At 52.4% G+C, this 14415-nt stretch overlaps 2 protein-coding genes across 3 annotated transcripts; one reads left to right on the top strand and one right to left on the bottom strand.

The window, feature by feature from the left end:
* Positions 1-1760: 1760 nt before the first annotated feature.
* On the bottom strand, positions 1761-4305 carry LOC123090825 (DELLA protein RHT-1-like). Its single transcript, XM_044512168.1, has one exon. It carries the CDS (start codon positions 4112-4114, stop codon positions 2249-2251), a length of 1866 nt encoding a protein of 621 aa, XP_044368103.1. The 5' UTR covers positions 4115-4305; the 3' UTR covers positions 1761-2248.
* A 6874-nt stretch (positions 4306-11179) lies between these two features.
* Positions 11180-14415, top strand: LOC123094334 (zinc finger MYM-type protein 1). 2 transcript variants are annotated; one of them, XM_044516364.1, is made up of 3 exons: positions 11180-11524; positions 11620-11691; positions 11799-14415. In XM_044516364.1, exon 3 carries the CDS (start codon positions 11808-11810, stop codon positions 14148-14150), a length of 2343 nt encoding a protein of 780 aa, XP_044372299.1. In that variant the 5' UTR covers positions 11180-11524; positions 11620-11691; positions 11799-11807; the 3' UTR covers positions 14151-14415. The 2 variants fall into 2 exon arrangements, with proteins under 2 accessions (XP_044372299.1, XP_044372298.1); XM_044516363.1 differs by having other exon boundaries at positions 11180-11528.

Below are 14415 nucleotides of genomic sequence, written 5' to 3'. Positions count from 1 at the left end.
TCGGCATGGCCGCGACGCGAGGATAGGATCGGGTTCGGTTGGATGGGTCAGGTCACCGGCGTGGTCCGTGTGCATGTGGGGCGAGCAGGGGCGGGCTACACGTCGCCGCCGCGGCGCGCGACGGAGCTGACCCGGCGACCGGGGAGCGGCGAGGCGTGCGCGGGCACGGCACGGGGGCGGCATCATCGCGCCCGTCGGGGTCACACACGCGCGAATTGACCCCCCGGCCCCGGATCGGCGGAGCTGGGGTTGGGGCCCCCACCCACGCTAGAACTATTTCCCCTCTCCTTTTTCCGTTTTCTTTATCGGCGGTGGGGCCGGGCTGTCCCCGGGCCGAGCAGGAGGTGAGTCAGAGGCCCAGAGCTGCTAGTAGCCACAGCTAGCTAGCGGTGTGTGTCTCTGACTGGGATCGACAGGGAGGGGCAGAGGCCGACGGCCGGGCCCCACCACCATCATCTCCCTGACACGCCCACCTGATCCCGATTGGACAGCTGTTGCTGCCGCCCACCTCCTTCCCTTTCCTTTCCCCCCGCCCAAACTTCTACCGCGGCCTCCCATTGGCCGCCGGGCCTCGCCTCGGGCAGGCCAGGTTAAATAAAAAGCTCGCAGGCCCGACGTCACCGGCGGGGGAGATTTGCGGCCACGCACGCCAGATCTCCACGGCCCATCCACACACCGCCTTGTGTTTTTTTTACTGCTGTCAGAAGCTCCCGTGGGTACACCACGGACGCCGCGGCTGGCCGGCTGGCTGGCGGTGATGATGCACGCGGGTTAAGTGTTCTCTGTGCTGCAGCCCAGCCCCACGCCCCCGCCCAACGGACGAACATTTTACCGCGCGGCGCGGTGAGTTTCGATAGGCCGGCCGGCCACGCTGGTCACTGTGCAGAGGCAGAAATCACCAACAGAAGTGGCAATGCGCCACGCCAGCCAGCAGTGGCCTCTCAGGTTTCCACTGCTCCGCCCGCCTCTGCGCCAATCCCATCCCGCAAAAGTTACTGCTCCGCCCGCCTCTGCGCCAATCCCATCCCGCAAAAGTTACTGCTCCCCGACGACGATCAGCGCCGCCGGTAATGCGTATGCGCTCGGGTTATAACATGCTTTGATCATCGAGCTGATTGCTACGGCGGTGCGGCACTCATGTCATGTACAATGCATAGCCTCAAGGTGATGCCTCACATGCCATGTAGGATCGGATATGACGTAAAGTAGATTCGGATAGGAAAGCGGGATCCTCTCCAGGAGGCGGGTGCTTGAAGTCCGGTGACAAAAGCTGAAAAAATTGAAGTGAAAAGTAGAGATGCATGTGTACTAAAATTTTTATTTTCTATTTCTTAATGAGACTCACTAATGATAGCTTGCATTGGGAAGAAAAACTAAATGTAGGTGCCTCAAATTACTTTTTGTCATGGGACATATGTATCCATATGCCACCATTGTACATGCCCTTAGACGGCAAGCTGTTGTGCAGAAACAGTATTCGGTTTTGATCAACTGATTGCTCCGGCAGCAGGGCCGAAGCCTTGGCCGATCGGTGGTGATGCTGATGCTGATGCGCCCCCCTCTCCAACTAACGTGCAGGTTCATTTTTAGATCAGGAAACAGCCAGCGGCGGGGTGACCACACACCGCAGGGGGAAACTACACGAGATCTTTCCAACACGCCGCATCATTTGCAGCAACTCCTAGATCGGGAAACTTCCTTCGGCAAGCCCTCAAACACGGCAAAGGAAGCTAAGTTGATCACCAAAGACACCATGAACATCAAGAACAGAACAGAGCTCGGCTCAGTTTCGGACGTGCGTTGCGTACAAAATTCATTTTCATTCTCATTGGAGCAGCTAACAAAGTCCGGCCCGCGCTTATTTTGATATGAGCGATTGGAGGAATTACACATTGCAATAATAGACATTTAAACATGATAGTAGTAGTAGTAGTAGTAGTAGTAGTAGTAGGGCTTGGGAGTTTTACGGGTGATCATGGAGGCGGTGGAGAACTGGGGACGAAGAAGGGATTACATTACTACATGCCGGTGGGATGGTCGGCTCGGAGTTCGTCGTCGTCCGTCTCTTCACGCCGGACGGTCGATCGTGGCCGGCCGCTGCAATTCAGCGTTCACTGACATGACATTTAGCTTCTTCTTCTTCTTCAAGAGCGTGCGTGCGTGCGTGCGCCGGAGAGCCGGGGCGGCCGCCGGGGTTGTGTCGTCCTCCATGCTCACGATGTGTACTTACAGCGTTCAAAACTCGCGGTCACGGCGCGGCCAGGCGCCATGCGGAGGTGGCGATCAGCGGGCGCGTGTGCCACCCCAGCGTCAGGCAGCCCTCCTTCTCCTCCACCTTGTACCCGTCGCCGCCTGCGAAGAGCGCCAGCAGCGTGCTCGCCTGCTTGTAGGCATTGGAGCCCAGGTGGACGGTCTCGAACCCGGCGTTGCCGAGGCGGTTCCGCCACTGCCCCAGGGTCTCGTGCCGCTCTGTGCGCTCCGCCCCCTCGCAGGCCACCACGTTGCAGATCTGCCGGCCGAGGTACACCTCGGACATGACCTGGTCCGTGCCGGCGGCGGCAGGAGCAGCAGCCGCCCCAGATGAGACTTCGGATGGGCCGCCGGAGCTGCCGCCCTCCAGAGAATCGAACATGGTGGAGTAGTAGTGCAGGGACTCGGTGAAGCGGTCCAGGAATGTGCCGGAGTTGTGGTTCGCCTCCTGCTCCACCACGGTGACGATCCTCGGCCGCACGGCGCGCACGGTGCCCAGGACCTTCTCCAGGGCGCCGGGCTGCGCGAGCAGCCGGTGCATCTCGAAGACCGAGTTGACGGCGATTACCTCGGGCTCCTCGTTCGGGTCCTCCTCGCCCTCCGGCTGCAGCATGAACGGCTCCAGGTCCGCGAGCGTGGCGGCGACGAGGCCGCGGTACTGGAAGTCGACGCGGATGGTGTGCGCGAACTGGGCGAGCTTCCAGCCCACCTGCTGCAAGGCGTCGGTCTCGTCCGGCTGCGGGGGGCCGACGCCGGTGAGGCGGAACGAGGGAGGGCCGCCGGGACGGAGCGCCAGGGCCTGGAGAAGGGCGGGCCACTGCATCCCCTGCTTGATGCCGAAGTCGACGACGTGCACGCGGCGGCAGCCGGCGAACGCCTCCAGGATGGCCTGGTTGGCGGTGAAGTGGGCGAACTTGAGGTAGGGGCAGGACTCGTAGAAGTGCGCGTGGAGGAGGTCGGCGAAGGCGGCGTCGAGGAGGGAGCTGTCCGGCTGCGGGCGGAAGCGGAAGACGCGGCGGGCGAGGGCCTCGCCGAAGTAGGCGGCGACCTTGCGCATGGCGCCGCCCTGGGACGCGGCCAGCAAGGGTATCTGCTTCACCAGCGCCTCCGCGGCAGAGAAGTTCTCCTGCTGCACGGCCTCTGCGCACGCCAGCAGCGCGTGCACCAGCCGAATCCCGGCCTCCTGCGTGTCGACCACGACGACCGGCAGCGCGGGCGCACCGGCCGCGGCGGCCACCGGCGGGGCAGCCTCCACCACAGAGCTCCTGGCGCCGCCACCGCCGAGAGAGGACGATGAGGATGACGACGAGGTGCTGCTGCCGCCAGTGCGCATCCGCTTGGGATCCCGCACGACGGAGTCGGCGGAGAGGTCGGCCGGCGCGACGGCCGGGGACGGGATCGGCCGCAGCGCGTAGGTGCTGCAGGAGGAGTCGACGGAGGGCGGGAGATCGAAGTACCCGCCGCCGGTGACGGTGGAGGAGGTGGAGGCGTTGAGCTGCGGGGCGGGCGGGAGGGGCGGCGGCGGCGCGTTGAGCTCCGACAGCATGCTCTCGACCCAGGAGGAGAGGTCGGTGGGGTTGTAGTGCACGGTGTCCGTGGCGAGGTGGGTGGCGAAGCTGTCGTCGGGCGCGGCGCCGGCGCCCACGCCGCCCATCCCCATGGCCATCTCCAGCTGCTCCAGCTTCTGCGCCACGTCCGCCATGTCGGACGCCCGCACCTTGTACCCGAGCGCCGCCAGCAGCTCGTCCACCTCCTCCCCCTCCCCCGCCGCCGCCGACCCCGACACCATCATCTTGTCCTCGGACGAGCCCATGCCTCCCCCGCCACCGCCGCTCCCTCCGGCGTCCTGGTACTCGCGCTTCATGATCTCGCCTCTCGCCTCCCTACCTCGCCTCTCTATCTATCTCAAGCTTTTGCTTGCCTCGATTCCGGCTCTGGGGCGGGCCGGGATTTGGATCCAGGGTCGGGGGAGAGGAGGAAGGAGGAGGAGACGGGGATGGTTGGGGTGGGGAGGGAGGAGAGCGAGCAGAGCAGCGAGGGAGCGGCAGCGTAGTAGTTGTAGACGGCATCGGGCGATGGATGGGAGGGGGGGGAAGGCATCTGGGCGGGGCACAGTGGTGGGTCGCTGGCGGGCGGGGCCCGGGCCAACACGCGCACAGCGTTGGATCGATGGACGGATTCGTCGCGCGCGTCTTTATCACCAGACAAACTTCGCCATCCAGTTACAAATCCTGAGCCCACCACCCCAGAAATCCCCGCAAATTAGAGAAAAAAAACGCTGCGGGTGATGGGGCTCTCTGCTGCGTCAGACTCCCTCTCCCTCTCCCTCTCCGTGCGCTGCGGCCGTGTGGCCCTCCCTGTGGCTTATGGCAAAATGGATTCCAAGACTTGGGATTCTTTTCCGTGCTGGTCGTTTAGTTTGTAGGATTGAATCCAGCACGAATATTTACCAAGGATATAACAACCAACATTTCAAGTACTTGCGTGATTTTGCCTCACGTGACACGTATACATAGCTAATGCGACACACGGTTCTGATACAGGGCAAGCCATAGGGCGGCCGATCTTCATGATTGGAGGTGGATTCGAGTAAGAGCACGACGAACATAAGGGGGGAACCGGTGGGAATCACAAGAGGTAATCTCATGTCAGCAATGTTCACCATCAATATCCACTCATAACTCAAGTCAATACAAAAGAAGCTCTAGATCCAACAAGCAAAGAAGAGAAAGCAAAAAACATGAGGACCCACTTGAGCTGGCGGTGGGTACATGATAATGACCGTGGGATGCTCCTCGTCGCGTTAGCTATGTGATTCATCTTGGAGAATGGCTATTATTTTGTCATTGATCATACCTTGTTATATACGCGCTATGTCATTCCAATCTGTTGGAGACTGCTTTCACATGCATATCATTGATCAATGTAATCGGAGCTCTTACGTTTTTCCTCTCACAAATGTATTCTATTTGGAGGAAAAATTATCATCCACTCAAGTCTTTTAGATCATGTACTTATGCCACACATGTCATTAAAAATGACACGCTATCTCTTGGTGTTACATATAACTATTAATGCTTGCATGCTCCTAGATATGTGGGATGATTAAAATTAACAATGAAAATATATAGCTAAATATGACAACTACTACTATGGCATATATAATTGTCTTATCTTCTCCACTAATACTGATCGATCTAAGCAGATCGTCAGTGTGTTTGCTGTACACATTTGTCAAAAGCCACAGGTCGGCACACTGGACCCGGCGGTGCAGAAAACGGAGCAGGGATGGGCTATACCGGATTGGACCCCGACTCCCACTTTATTTTTGTTTATCCTTGCTAGAAAAATCCTTATTTCTGTTTATTTATTCTTCTGGCGCGCATTATCATTTTCCACCCCGCGCGCGTACTACAGTTGCCGTGGGCCACCAGACTTTCTTTCAGAGACGGCTGAGCTGCCGTGGGCCACGGACGGTCGCCGCGGGCGGATCCGACGCAGGCCTCACGATTCGTGCAGCCGATCCTGGTAGGTTCACGAGGCCTAGCAAACCTTATCGCGGAGGCAGCGCCATGTGCTTCTTCCTGTGGGGGTCACCGCGGGGATACCACGGGTCTTCGTGGACCAGAGCTGCTGCACCGGTGGGGCCCCCGATCGGTCCACGGTGCACCGCCCGCGCCGATAATTTCCGTCGTACAGCCACAACAGAAGAAGTGTGGAGGGGGTAGTGAAAATTGTTCGAGATCGGTGGTGCGCCCTGTGCGTGACTGTACGAGCGCACGGACCGGGTAATCGCGACGCCCACCCGCCCGCTCGTGTGGTACGCGCGGCGCGACCAAGTCGTGCCGGCTCATGCATATCCGCTTGAGTGACTGAGTACGTTGGATACTTTGGTGATGCGAGCCGATCCTCCTTTTGGAGGAATTAGCCCTATATATAATCAATGGACCAAATCGGTGGACCTTGAGGTCATCTTCATACGTATGTGCAGTTCGAATTCGGCTACAAACAACAAAGGAAATAAATAAGTTGATGCATTTTTCTTGGACACGTTTGCTATTGGTAAGTGGCCTTAGAGTCGTTGTAAGTCATTTGTTCTCGAAGAAGAAAGGGAGGTTGTTGAGTATATGTGTTGTGCATATCTGTATATTGGACCCACCTTCTAGTTCCTTGTATAGTTGAGGTCGTGGTCCACCTTTTCATATATACGTGTGTTTGCACCTGAGGAATACAACGTGTATTTCCCACATCACACATGGTATAAGTTTTCCGGTTCTAACCCTAGTCTTCCGTCGCCGTCGCTGCCGCCGCCGCTGCCAGCGCGTCTCCCGCGCCAGCCGCCGCTCGTCCCTCCCTCGCCCGCTCGCTAGCCCGCCGCTCGCTCGCCTCGCAACCTCCAACTCGCTAGCGCGCTGCATCGCCAGTCCGCCGCTCGCACGCCCGCCAGCCAACTCGCTAGCGCGCTGCATCGCGCCGATCGATCGCATCGCCAGCCTACCTCTCCGCTAATCCAGTGCATCATCGACAGACCAAGCATATTGAGCTGGATATTCATTTTGTTCGGGAACAGGTGGCCCTTGGCCATATTCATGTTTCACACGTCCCTATTTCCCAACAATTTGCAGATATCATGACCAAGGGCTTGCCTACGGCGTAGTTTGAGGAGTTCCGGTCCAGTCTTTGCGTCAGCACGGTGCCGCTTCGACTGAGCGGGGGGTGGGGGGGTGGGGGGGGAGGGGTGTTGAGTATGTGTGTTGTGCATATCCGTGTATTGGACCCACCTCCTAGTTCCTTGTATAGTCGAGGTCGTGGTCCACCTCTTGTACATCGTATATACATGCGTTTGCATTTGAGGAATACAACGTGTAATTCCCACATCATATAGAGATAAGGCGAAGATACAAGGTCAAGTCAGGAGCGGCCCATAGTCAGGGCCAATGCGGCAAGATGTAGGGTAGCTAGAGATTGATGGTTCGGGGTGCGAAGTGGACTACCGACGCCCGTCGAAGAAGAGTGGCGGGGGTTTAGAAGGATGCTCCGGCGAGGGAGGAGCCATGACAGCGACGCGCCTTCGACTCGCTTCAATGTTTGTGTTCCTCGCAACGTTATCCACGGACCTAGATGTGATTTTTTTACTTCTATTTTTTTATACTACCTTAACCGTTGATGAATGGACTGGAAGTTTTTACGCAAAAAATAAAAATAAAAAGCATGTCCAATGCGGGGCACTGGCCAAGGGCGCCCGATCAATTTCCTGGTCGACAAGCAGTTAGGCCGTCGAATCCTGGCGCCGGGAGCAGCGTCGAGTCAAGAAGAGGAACCGGGTGCTTGGGCTTTTCTTCACCACGCAAGATAAGACAAGTAGCGCAGAAGCCAGTTTTCTATAACTAGCGTCTAGCGTTGAAACAGTTTATTTTCTCTTCCTTCGTTCAGAATTAGTTGACACTTAAACGTTTGTATCTAGACATTTTTTATATTCGTTTGAGCGTCAGCTACTTCCGGATCGGATAAGCGCCTTTAGAAGCGAGATCCGCGTTGAAGATGGACTTGTTTCTTAAGAGATGCCGTTCCATGTTGTAGTTTGTAATCGTAGTCATCAATCGGCTGCTTAGCGTAGTGTACGGGCGCAGATATGAGTTTGTTCGTAGCGGCAACTTTTTCGCATCACTTAATTAAACGAGCGGCCAAGGTGCAACCGTGCAAGCAGCGCAGTGCACGTAGCGGCTCCCATGCCAGGCGGAGGACCCCCACGGAGGGAGTAGGCCTACCTCCCCCGGGCCGGCCGTACGGAGGCACGGGGGGCAGGGGGCACGCACGAGGCCCTGACATCCGGGGTCCCCGTCCCGCCCACACGCAGCAGAGGACAAAGCAGGAAAAGCGCCGCGGCAAAGCCGCGCCACCCGCGCTCCCGCTCACGTCCCCGTCGCGGTCACCGCGGCGGCCGGCCGGCCTCACGTGGCGTGCCGCCGCGCCAGCCAGCCGCGAAACGAAATGGTTCGCGACGCCGTGGCCGGCATCGGGACGGACGAACGTGGATGACGGCACCCGTCCCAACGGCCTACGGCGCATGTGGCGTACGTAGCGCGGATTCTCTCCCCTCCTCTTCTCCCCCATGGCGGCATAGCCAGCCAGCCTGCATCCTATCCGCATCCGCCGCTGCGTCACGTCACATGGGCGGGCGGGGCGGCGCACGGAGCGGCTCCACGTACGGGGCGCTTTACACGGCGCGCGCGGGGAGGCGGTTACATGGCCGATACGTGTCCGCCCTGCATGGGCCGGATTAGTAGTACTCCCTCCTTCCATCTATATAGGGCCTAATGCATTTTTTAAGACCGCATTTGACTATTGACAAGATTAATAATACATGACATGCACAATGTGAAAATTATATCATTGAAAACTCCTTTCACACACGAATTTAACGGTGTGCTTTGTGTAAGTTGCATGTCATATATTATTACTCTAATATTTGGTCAAAATTAGCCTCGAAAAACGCATTAGGCCCTATATAGATGGAAGGAGGGAGTAGTAGCAGTAGGGTGTGGAAGTGGAGGCAGCGGCAGTGGACGTGGACCAGGCGCCAGCCTGTGGTCCGTCGCACCCGCACCGGCATTATTGGTCTCTCCCTGCGGCCATCGACCGACCGACCGATGCATATGCGTTGCACCGGCAGCTGCGGCTACTGCTAGTTTATTTAGGTCTCTTCTATCTAGGGTGGTGCGTCGCTCACCGCCATCTATGTCGCTCGCATCAAAATCGTCCCGGCGTAGATTGCTAAATTTAGCACCTTCAGCCCTATTAAAATCAGTATATAAACCGTAGGCACACGCTCCCGATCGGCGCTTTGCTTAGCATAAATAATCCGGGAAAATGATCAAAAAACTTGATGCCTGGGTAGCATATGCAGCATCTTCTGGAGCTAGACTAACATTGCTAGGGTCCAGTTTGGATGGAATTCCCTCTTTCCTCATGTCAATGTTCCTTTTTAATAAGACCTTTATTGAGAAGCTGGATAAACATCGCAGACGTTTTTTTTGGAGGAGGAAAAATAAGAAACATGGATACCATATGGTTAAGTGGACGAGGATATGTCGATCGAAAAGGATTGGGGGATTAGGGATTAAAGATCTTCATAAACAAAATATTGCCCTACTTGTTAAGTGGTGGTGGAAGTTAGAAACAAGTGATGGGCTATGGCAGCGTATTGTAAGAGCTAGATACTTCAGGAACAAAACAGTGGCTACCACTCGGAGCCGCTTTTCGGACTCTCCCTGCTGGAAAGCAATTATGAAGGTCAAGGATTCTTATATGGCAAGAAGAAAAGTTAAAATCGAAAGTGGAAACCTGGCTAGGGTCTAGTATGATCCGTGGGCTGAGAATATTGCATTGAAAGATCACTTTCCTGATCTATTTGGTATTTGCCAGGAGCAGGAATGCACGGTTGCATCTTGGGCGACTAACAACTATGAGCTGGGCTTTAGACGTAGATTGGTTGGGGTGTGGGGTGAGCAGTGGGCTTGGATGGTTATGGAGGCTAAAAAACTGTCGTTGAATGACTCCCCAGATAGAATCTTGTGGGATTTTGATAGTAAAGGGAAGTTTACTACTAAATCCGTATATGTATGGTTGGAAAGAAATCTTTCAGGTCCTAACTATAGGATGGTATGGAAAGCACCTATTTCGCTGAAAATTAAGATTTTCCTTTGGCAGCTGTTTCAGAACGCAGTTCTCACTCGTGATAATATGTGCATTAGAAACTGGCCTGGAAATCCTGTGTGCTCCTTCTGTAATGAAGTCGAGACAGCAAATCATTTGTTCTTTACCTGTTCGCTTGCTCGGTCGGTTTGGGGGGTGTTGGGCATGACGGCTGGGGTTTCATGTTGCCCTCGCTCTCTGTGGCAAAGCTTAACTTGGCTTTATAAGTTCTTTCCGGATGGGAAACAGTTTTACATGATGATTATTGCTGCAATATGCTGGGGGATTTGGACCCTCCGCAATAAAGTCACATTTGATAATCATATTGTTCGTTCTCCTCTTGAGGCTGTTTTCACTGCATGCTCATTTTTGTTGTACTGGGCAGGTTTGCTAAAGGAAGAAGAAAGGGCGAAGCTCCAGGCTGGAGTGAAGAGTTGGCTCACACGGCTGCTGCGCTGGCGGACAGGTCCCTCCCTCGAGGCAGATCCCTTTTGGGTGATAGAGAAGGGATCCAGATTGGTTAGCAGTGCTCAGCGCTCGGTCCTTTTGCTTGCCGCCTCCCACTCGGGTTTGATGCCCGCTGGTTTTATGTCTTCTGGTTACGGTTAGCCTAGTCGCAGATGTTGTTTAACTTGCCTCATCCTGGGATTTCCTCTCCTGTCGTTTTTGGGCTGCGGTTTGTGAGTGTCATCAGGTTTTCGTCCCATGGCGGGTGGTCCGTTCCAGGATCATCCTGCGGTGGGTTTCCTGATGATGCGCCAGCTCGCTCTCCCCTTTCAGCTTCATTTGATCTCAAAAGGCTTATATCTTTCATCCTGTTAGTTGTAGTGGTTTGGGCACTAAGAACATCTGGATACAAACTGATGTATTTCCGTTGATTGCGAAATTAATGGAAAGGGGTTGAGAGCCCGGTTGGAAAAAAAATGTTGGCTACGTAGGTACTACGAGTTAGTAGACCATGGCCGCAGCTCTACCATAGCCGACGTGACCACTCATCATCCATGCAGTCAGGGGCGGAGCTAGGCTAATGCAAGGGTATGCAATGCATACCCAATCTTTTTTGCAAAAAAAATTCAGTATATAAGCTCCTATATGCCTTTATATCACATATGGCAATCTTTTTGTACGTACAGAGGAGAGAAACGAAGAAGAGAACGACTCCAGCGCCACTTGGGCCAATATTGGGCTGCTACATTGCTAGCTAGCGCTACTGGGCCTTATCGTTGAGGTTTAATGATGCGGCTGGCCGATTGACGAAGCCGAGGAGACAGCTCGACCTGGAACGTGTCGCCTCGATCCTTCGATTCAACCGCCGCTGCGCAGCGCTGCGTCTCCTCCGCCGCCTCTGACGCACATCGCCGCGCCGCATGCCCGCATCCGCCATCGGCCGCATGCCCGCATCCGCCATCGGCCGCATGCCCGCATCCGCCATCGGCCGCGTCACCAATCTGCCATCTTGGATCTAGCAGATCGATCTCCTCGCGCCTGTTCGCTGCTTCGCCTCCAATTGAGAAACGGCGGCAGCACCAGCGCACACACATCAGGCACCGACACTGATTCCTCTGATTGTTTTTTACGAGTCAGTGAGTGTTCAATCTTGATTTCTCCGATTTGTTAGTTAAGAAGAGATGATTATTTTCACTCCCTAATTTTCTTTTGATTGACCTATTGTAGCATCCTGTCAATTTTGAGTGTGGTTTGCATTGGCTTGCTAGAAAACTTGTGAAGCAGTACAGGGAAAACAAGGTGAATCTCATGCATATAAATTTCTGAATTATGAATATTTGAATTTGTGAGACTGCCCACCATGCCAAGTATACTGCCATCACTATCTAACATGTTTTTTTGTACAGGTGTGAAATATGAAGAACAAGGAGGGCGGTGATTTGAAGCGTTTGTGGGACAGAGCTGCTTCAAAGGCGCCGAAGATAAGTTCAACATCAACACCAACATCGGTATCTATCGATGCTGAAAACCAAGATCAAGATCAAAATGTTTGTAACCCACCTTCCAACGAACTACAGTTGGCACTAGTGCAGACAAGTAATAACAGTGGCATGGAACCAGAGATAGGTTCGCCAGATGTAGAAGATGAAGATTCGGATGAAGAATTTGATGATGAAGCAGTGTATGTACTTCAGCCTGATCCCGGGAAGAGGATTCCCATCATGAACTATGACGTCAATGACCAAGACTTGGTGAGAAGGAGATACATTGCAATGGGGGCTTGTCAACCAAAGAAACATCAATTCAAAATAACAAAAATTGGAGGTAATAACCGTCGCTTTTCAGCTCATTGGTTTGACACATGCGAATGGCTTGAGTATAGTGTTGAACTAGATGCGGTGTTTTGCTTTGTTTGCTACTTGTTCAAGGATAAAACTAAACATAAAGGTGGTGATGCTTTTGTGAAAGGAGGGTTCAGAAATTGGAACATGATGAAAAATAGGTGTGGAAAACATTCTGGTTCTCTCACTAGTGCTCATTGTGAAGCTCAAGAGAAATATGATTTGTTCATTAAGCCCGATGCATCAATTAGGCAGTCTATGGCTTCAACTTCCAAACAAGCCAAGGCTCGATATATTTCTCGACTAGGTTATTCTATTTACTGTCTGAGATTTCTTTTGAAGCAAGGCTTGGCTTTTCGCGGTCATGATGAAAGTGAAGAATCACTTAACAAGGGGAATTTTCTTGAGCTTTTAAATCATCTAGCAGAAAGGTTTGAAGATGTCGACAAAGTGGTTCTAAGAAATGCTCCAAAGAACTGTAAAATGACATGCCATGATATACAGTTAGAACTCATCAATTGTTGTGCTAAAGAGACAACTAGTCTCATCATGAAAGATCTTGGTGAAGAATATTTTGCCATACTTGCCGATGAATCTAGTGATGTGTACCAACGGGAAGAATTGGCTCTTTGCTTGCGGTATGTTGACAAAATTGGATGGCCGGTTGAGAGATTTCTTGGAATTGTCCATGTTGAGGACACTACCTCTCTGACACTTAAAAAGGCAATTGAGAAACTATTGATGGAAAATTCTTTGAGTTTTTCTATGGTTCGTGGACAAGGATACGACGGGGCCAGCAACATGAAGGGTAAGGCTAATGGTTTGAAGAAATTAATTATGGATGAGTCTCCTTCTGCTTATTATGTTCATTGCTTTGCCCATCAACTTCAGTTAACTCTAGTTGCTGTTGCTAAAGAGAATGGTGACTGCTTTTCATTCTTTCAACAACTTTCATCTTTGTTGAATGTCCTGGGTTTGTCTTGCAAAAAGATACAAATGTTTCGAGAAGCTCAAGCTGATTATCTTATTGAAGCATTGCAATTAGATGAAATTGAAACCGGCAAAGGGCAAAACCAGGAGATGGGTTTGGGAAGACCATGTGAAACTCGTTGGGGATCCCACTCTAAAACGGTGTCACATGTTCTTTCTTTGTACCCTTCAATCCAGAAAGTTCTCAAAAGGATTGGAAAAGAGTATAACAGTGCTGAGGGTATTGGAGCTCAAACTATATTGAGATCATTTGAGTCATTTGAGTTTGTTTTCATGTTGCACTTGATGGAAGAACTATTTGGGTACACAGATGTCTTGAGCCAAGCTTTGCAAAGGAGGGATCAAGATATTGTGAATGCTATTGATCTAATTTCTCTCACTAAGCAACAATTGTTGAACCTGCGAGAAGATAGTGGGTGGGAATTATTTCTAGAAAATGTCAAGTCTTTTTGTCTGAAGCATAAGATCAAAGTGCCCGACATGGATGGATTCTATAAGTCAGCTCTACGATCTAATAAGTTCTTCAAGAAAGTTAAGAATCTCCATCGCTTTCGTATTGATATGTTTTTGGGTCTCATTGATAGGCAACTTCAAGAGCTCAACAATAGGTTTGATGAGGTAAACACCGAATTACTTGTCTGTATGGCATCATTCAATCCTGTTGATTCATTTGCTGCTTATGATCAAGAGAAGTTGGTCAAGCTTGCCCACTTTTATCCTAAGGATTTCTCAAAGACGGAAATATTGAAACTTCCTTATGAATTGTCAATGTTTATTGCTGATATGCGTAGAGATGAAAGATTTAGAAAGGTGAAGAATATTGCCCAACTTTCAGCCAAGCTTGTTGAGACAAAGAAGAACAATATCATATGCCATTGTTTACAAGCTTCTCAAGTTGGTCTTAATTCTGCCGGTGGCGACTGCTAGTGTTGAGAGGATCTTCTCTTCGATGAATTATGTGAAGAATAAGTTAAGAGCCAAAATGGGGGAGCAATATTTGAATGATTGCTTGGTTACTTTTCTTGAGCGTAAATTCTTCATGCAAGTAAAGGAAGACACCATCATTTCTCGCTTCCAAAAGGGTGATCGTAGAGTTAAATTTTGATTCTTCTTGCTGCAATGTAACTGAATTATTGGATGCAGTGTTGCTACAAGTAATAATTTATAGTTTCGCTGTTATTATTATGAACTT

This window comes from Triticum aestivum, chromosome 4B, assembly GCF_018294505.1.
Source record: "Triticum aestivum cultivar Chinese Spring chromosome 4B, IWGSC CS RefSeq v2.1, whole genome shotgun sequence".
In the NCBI taxonomy this organism is placed as follows: domain Eukaryota; kingdom Viridiplantae; phylum Streptophyta; class Magnoliopsida; order Poales; family Poaceae; genus Triticum; species Triticum aestivum.
This window is presented reverse-complemented; position numbering and strand designations above follow the sequence as displayed.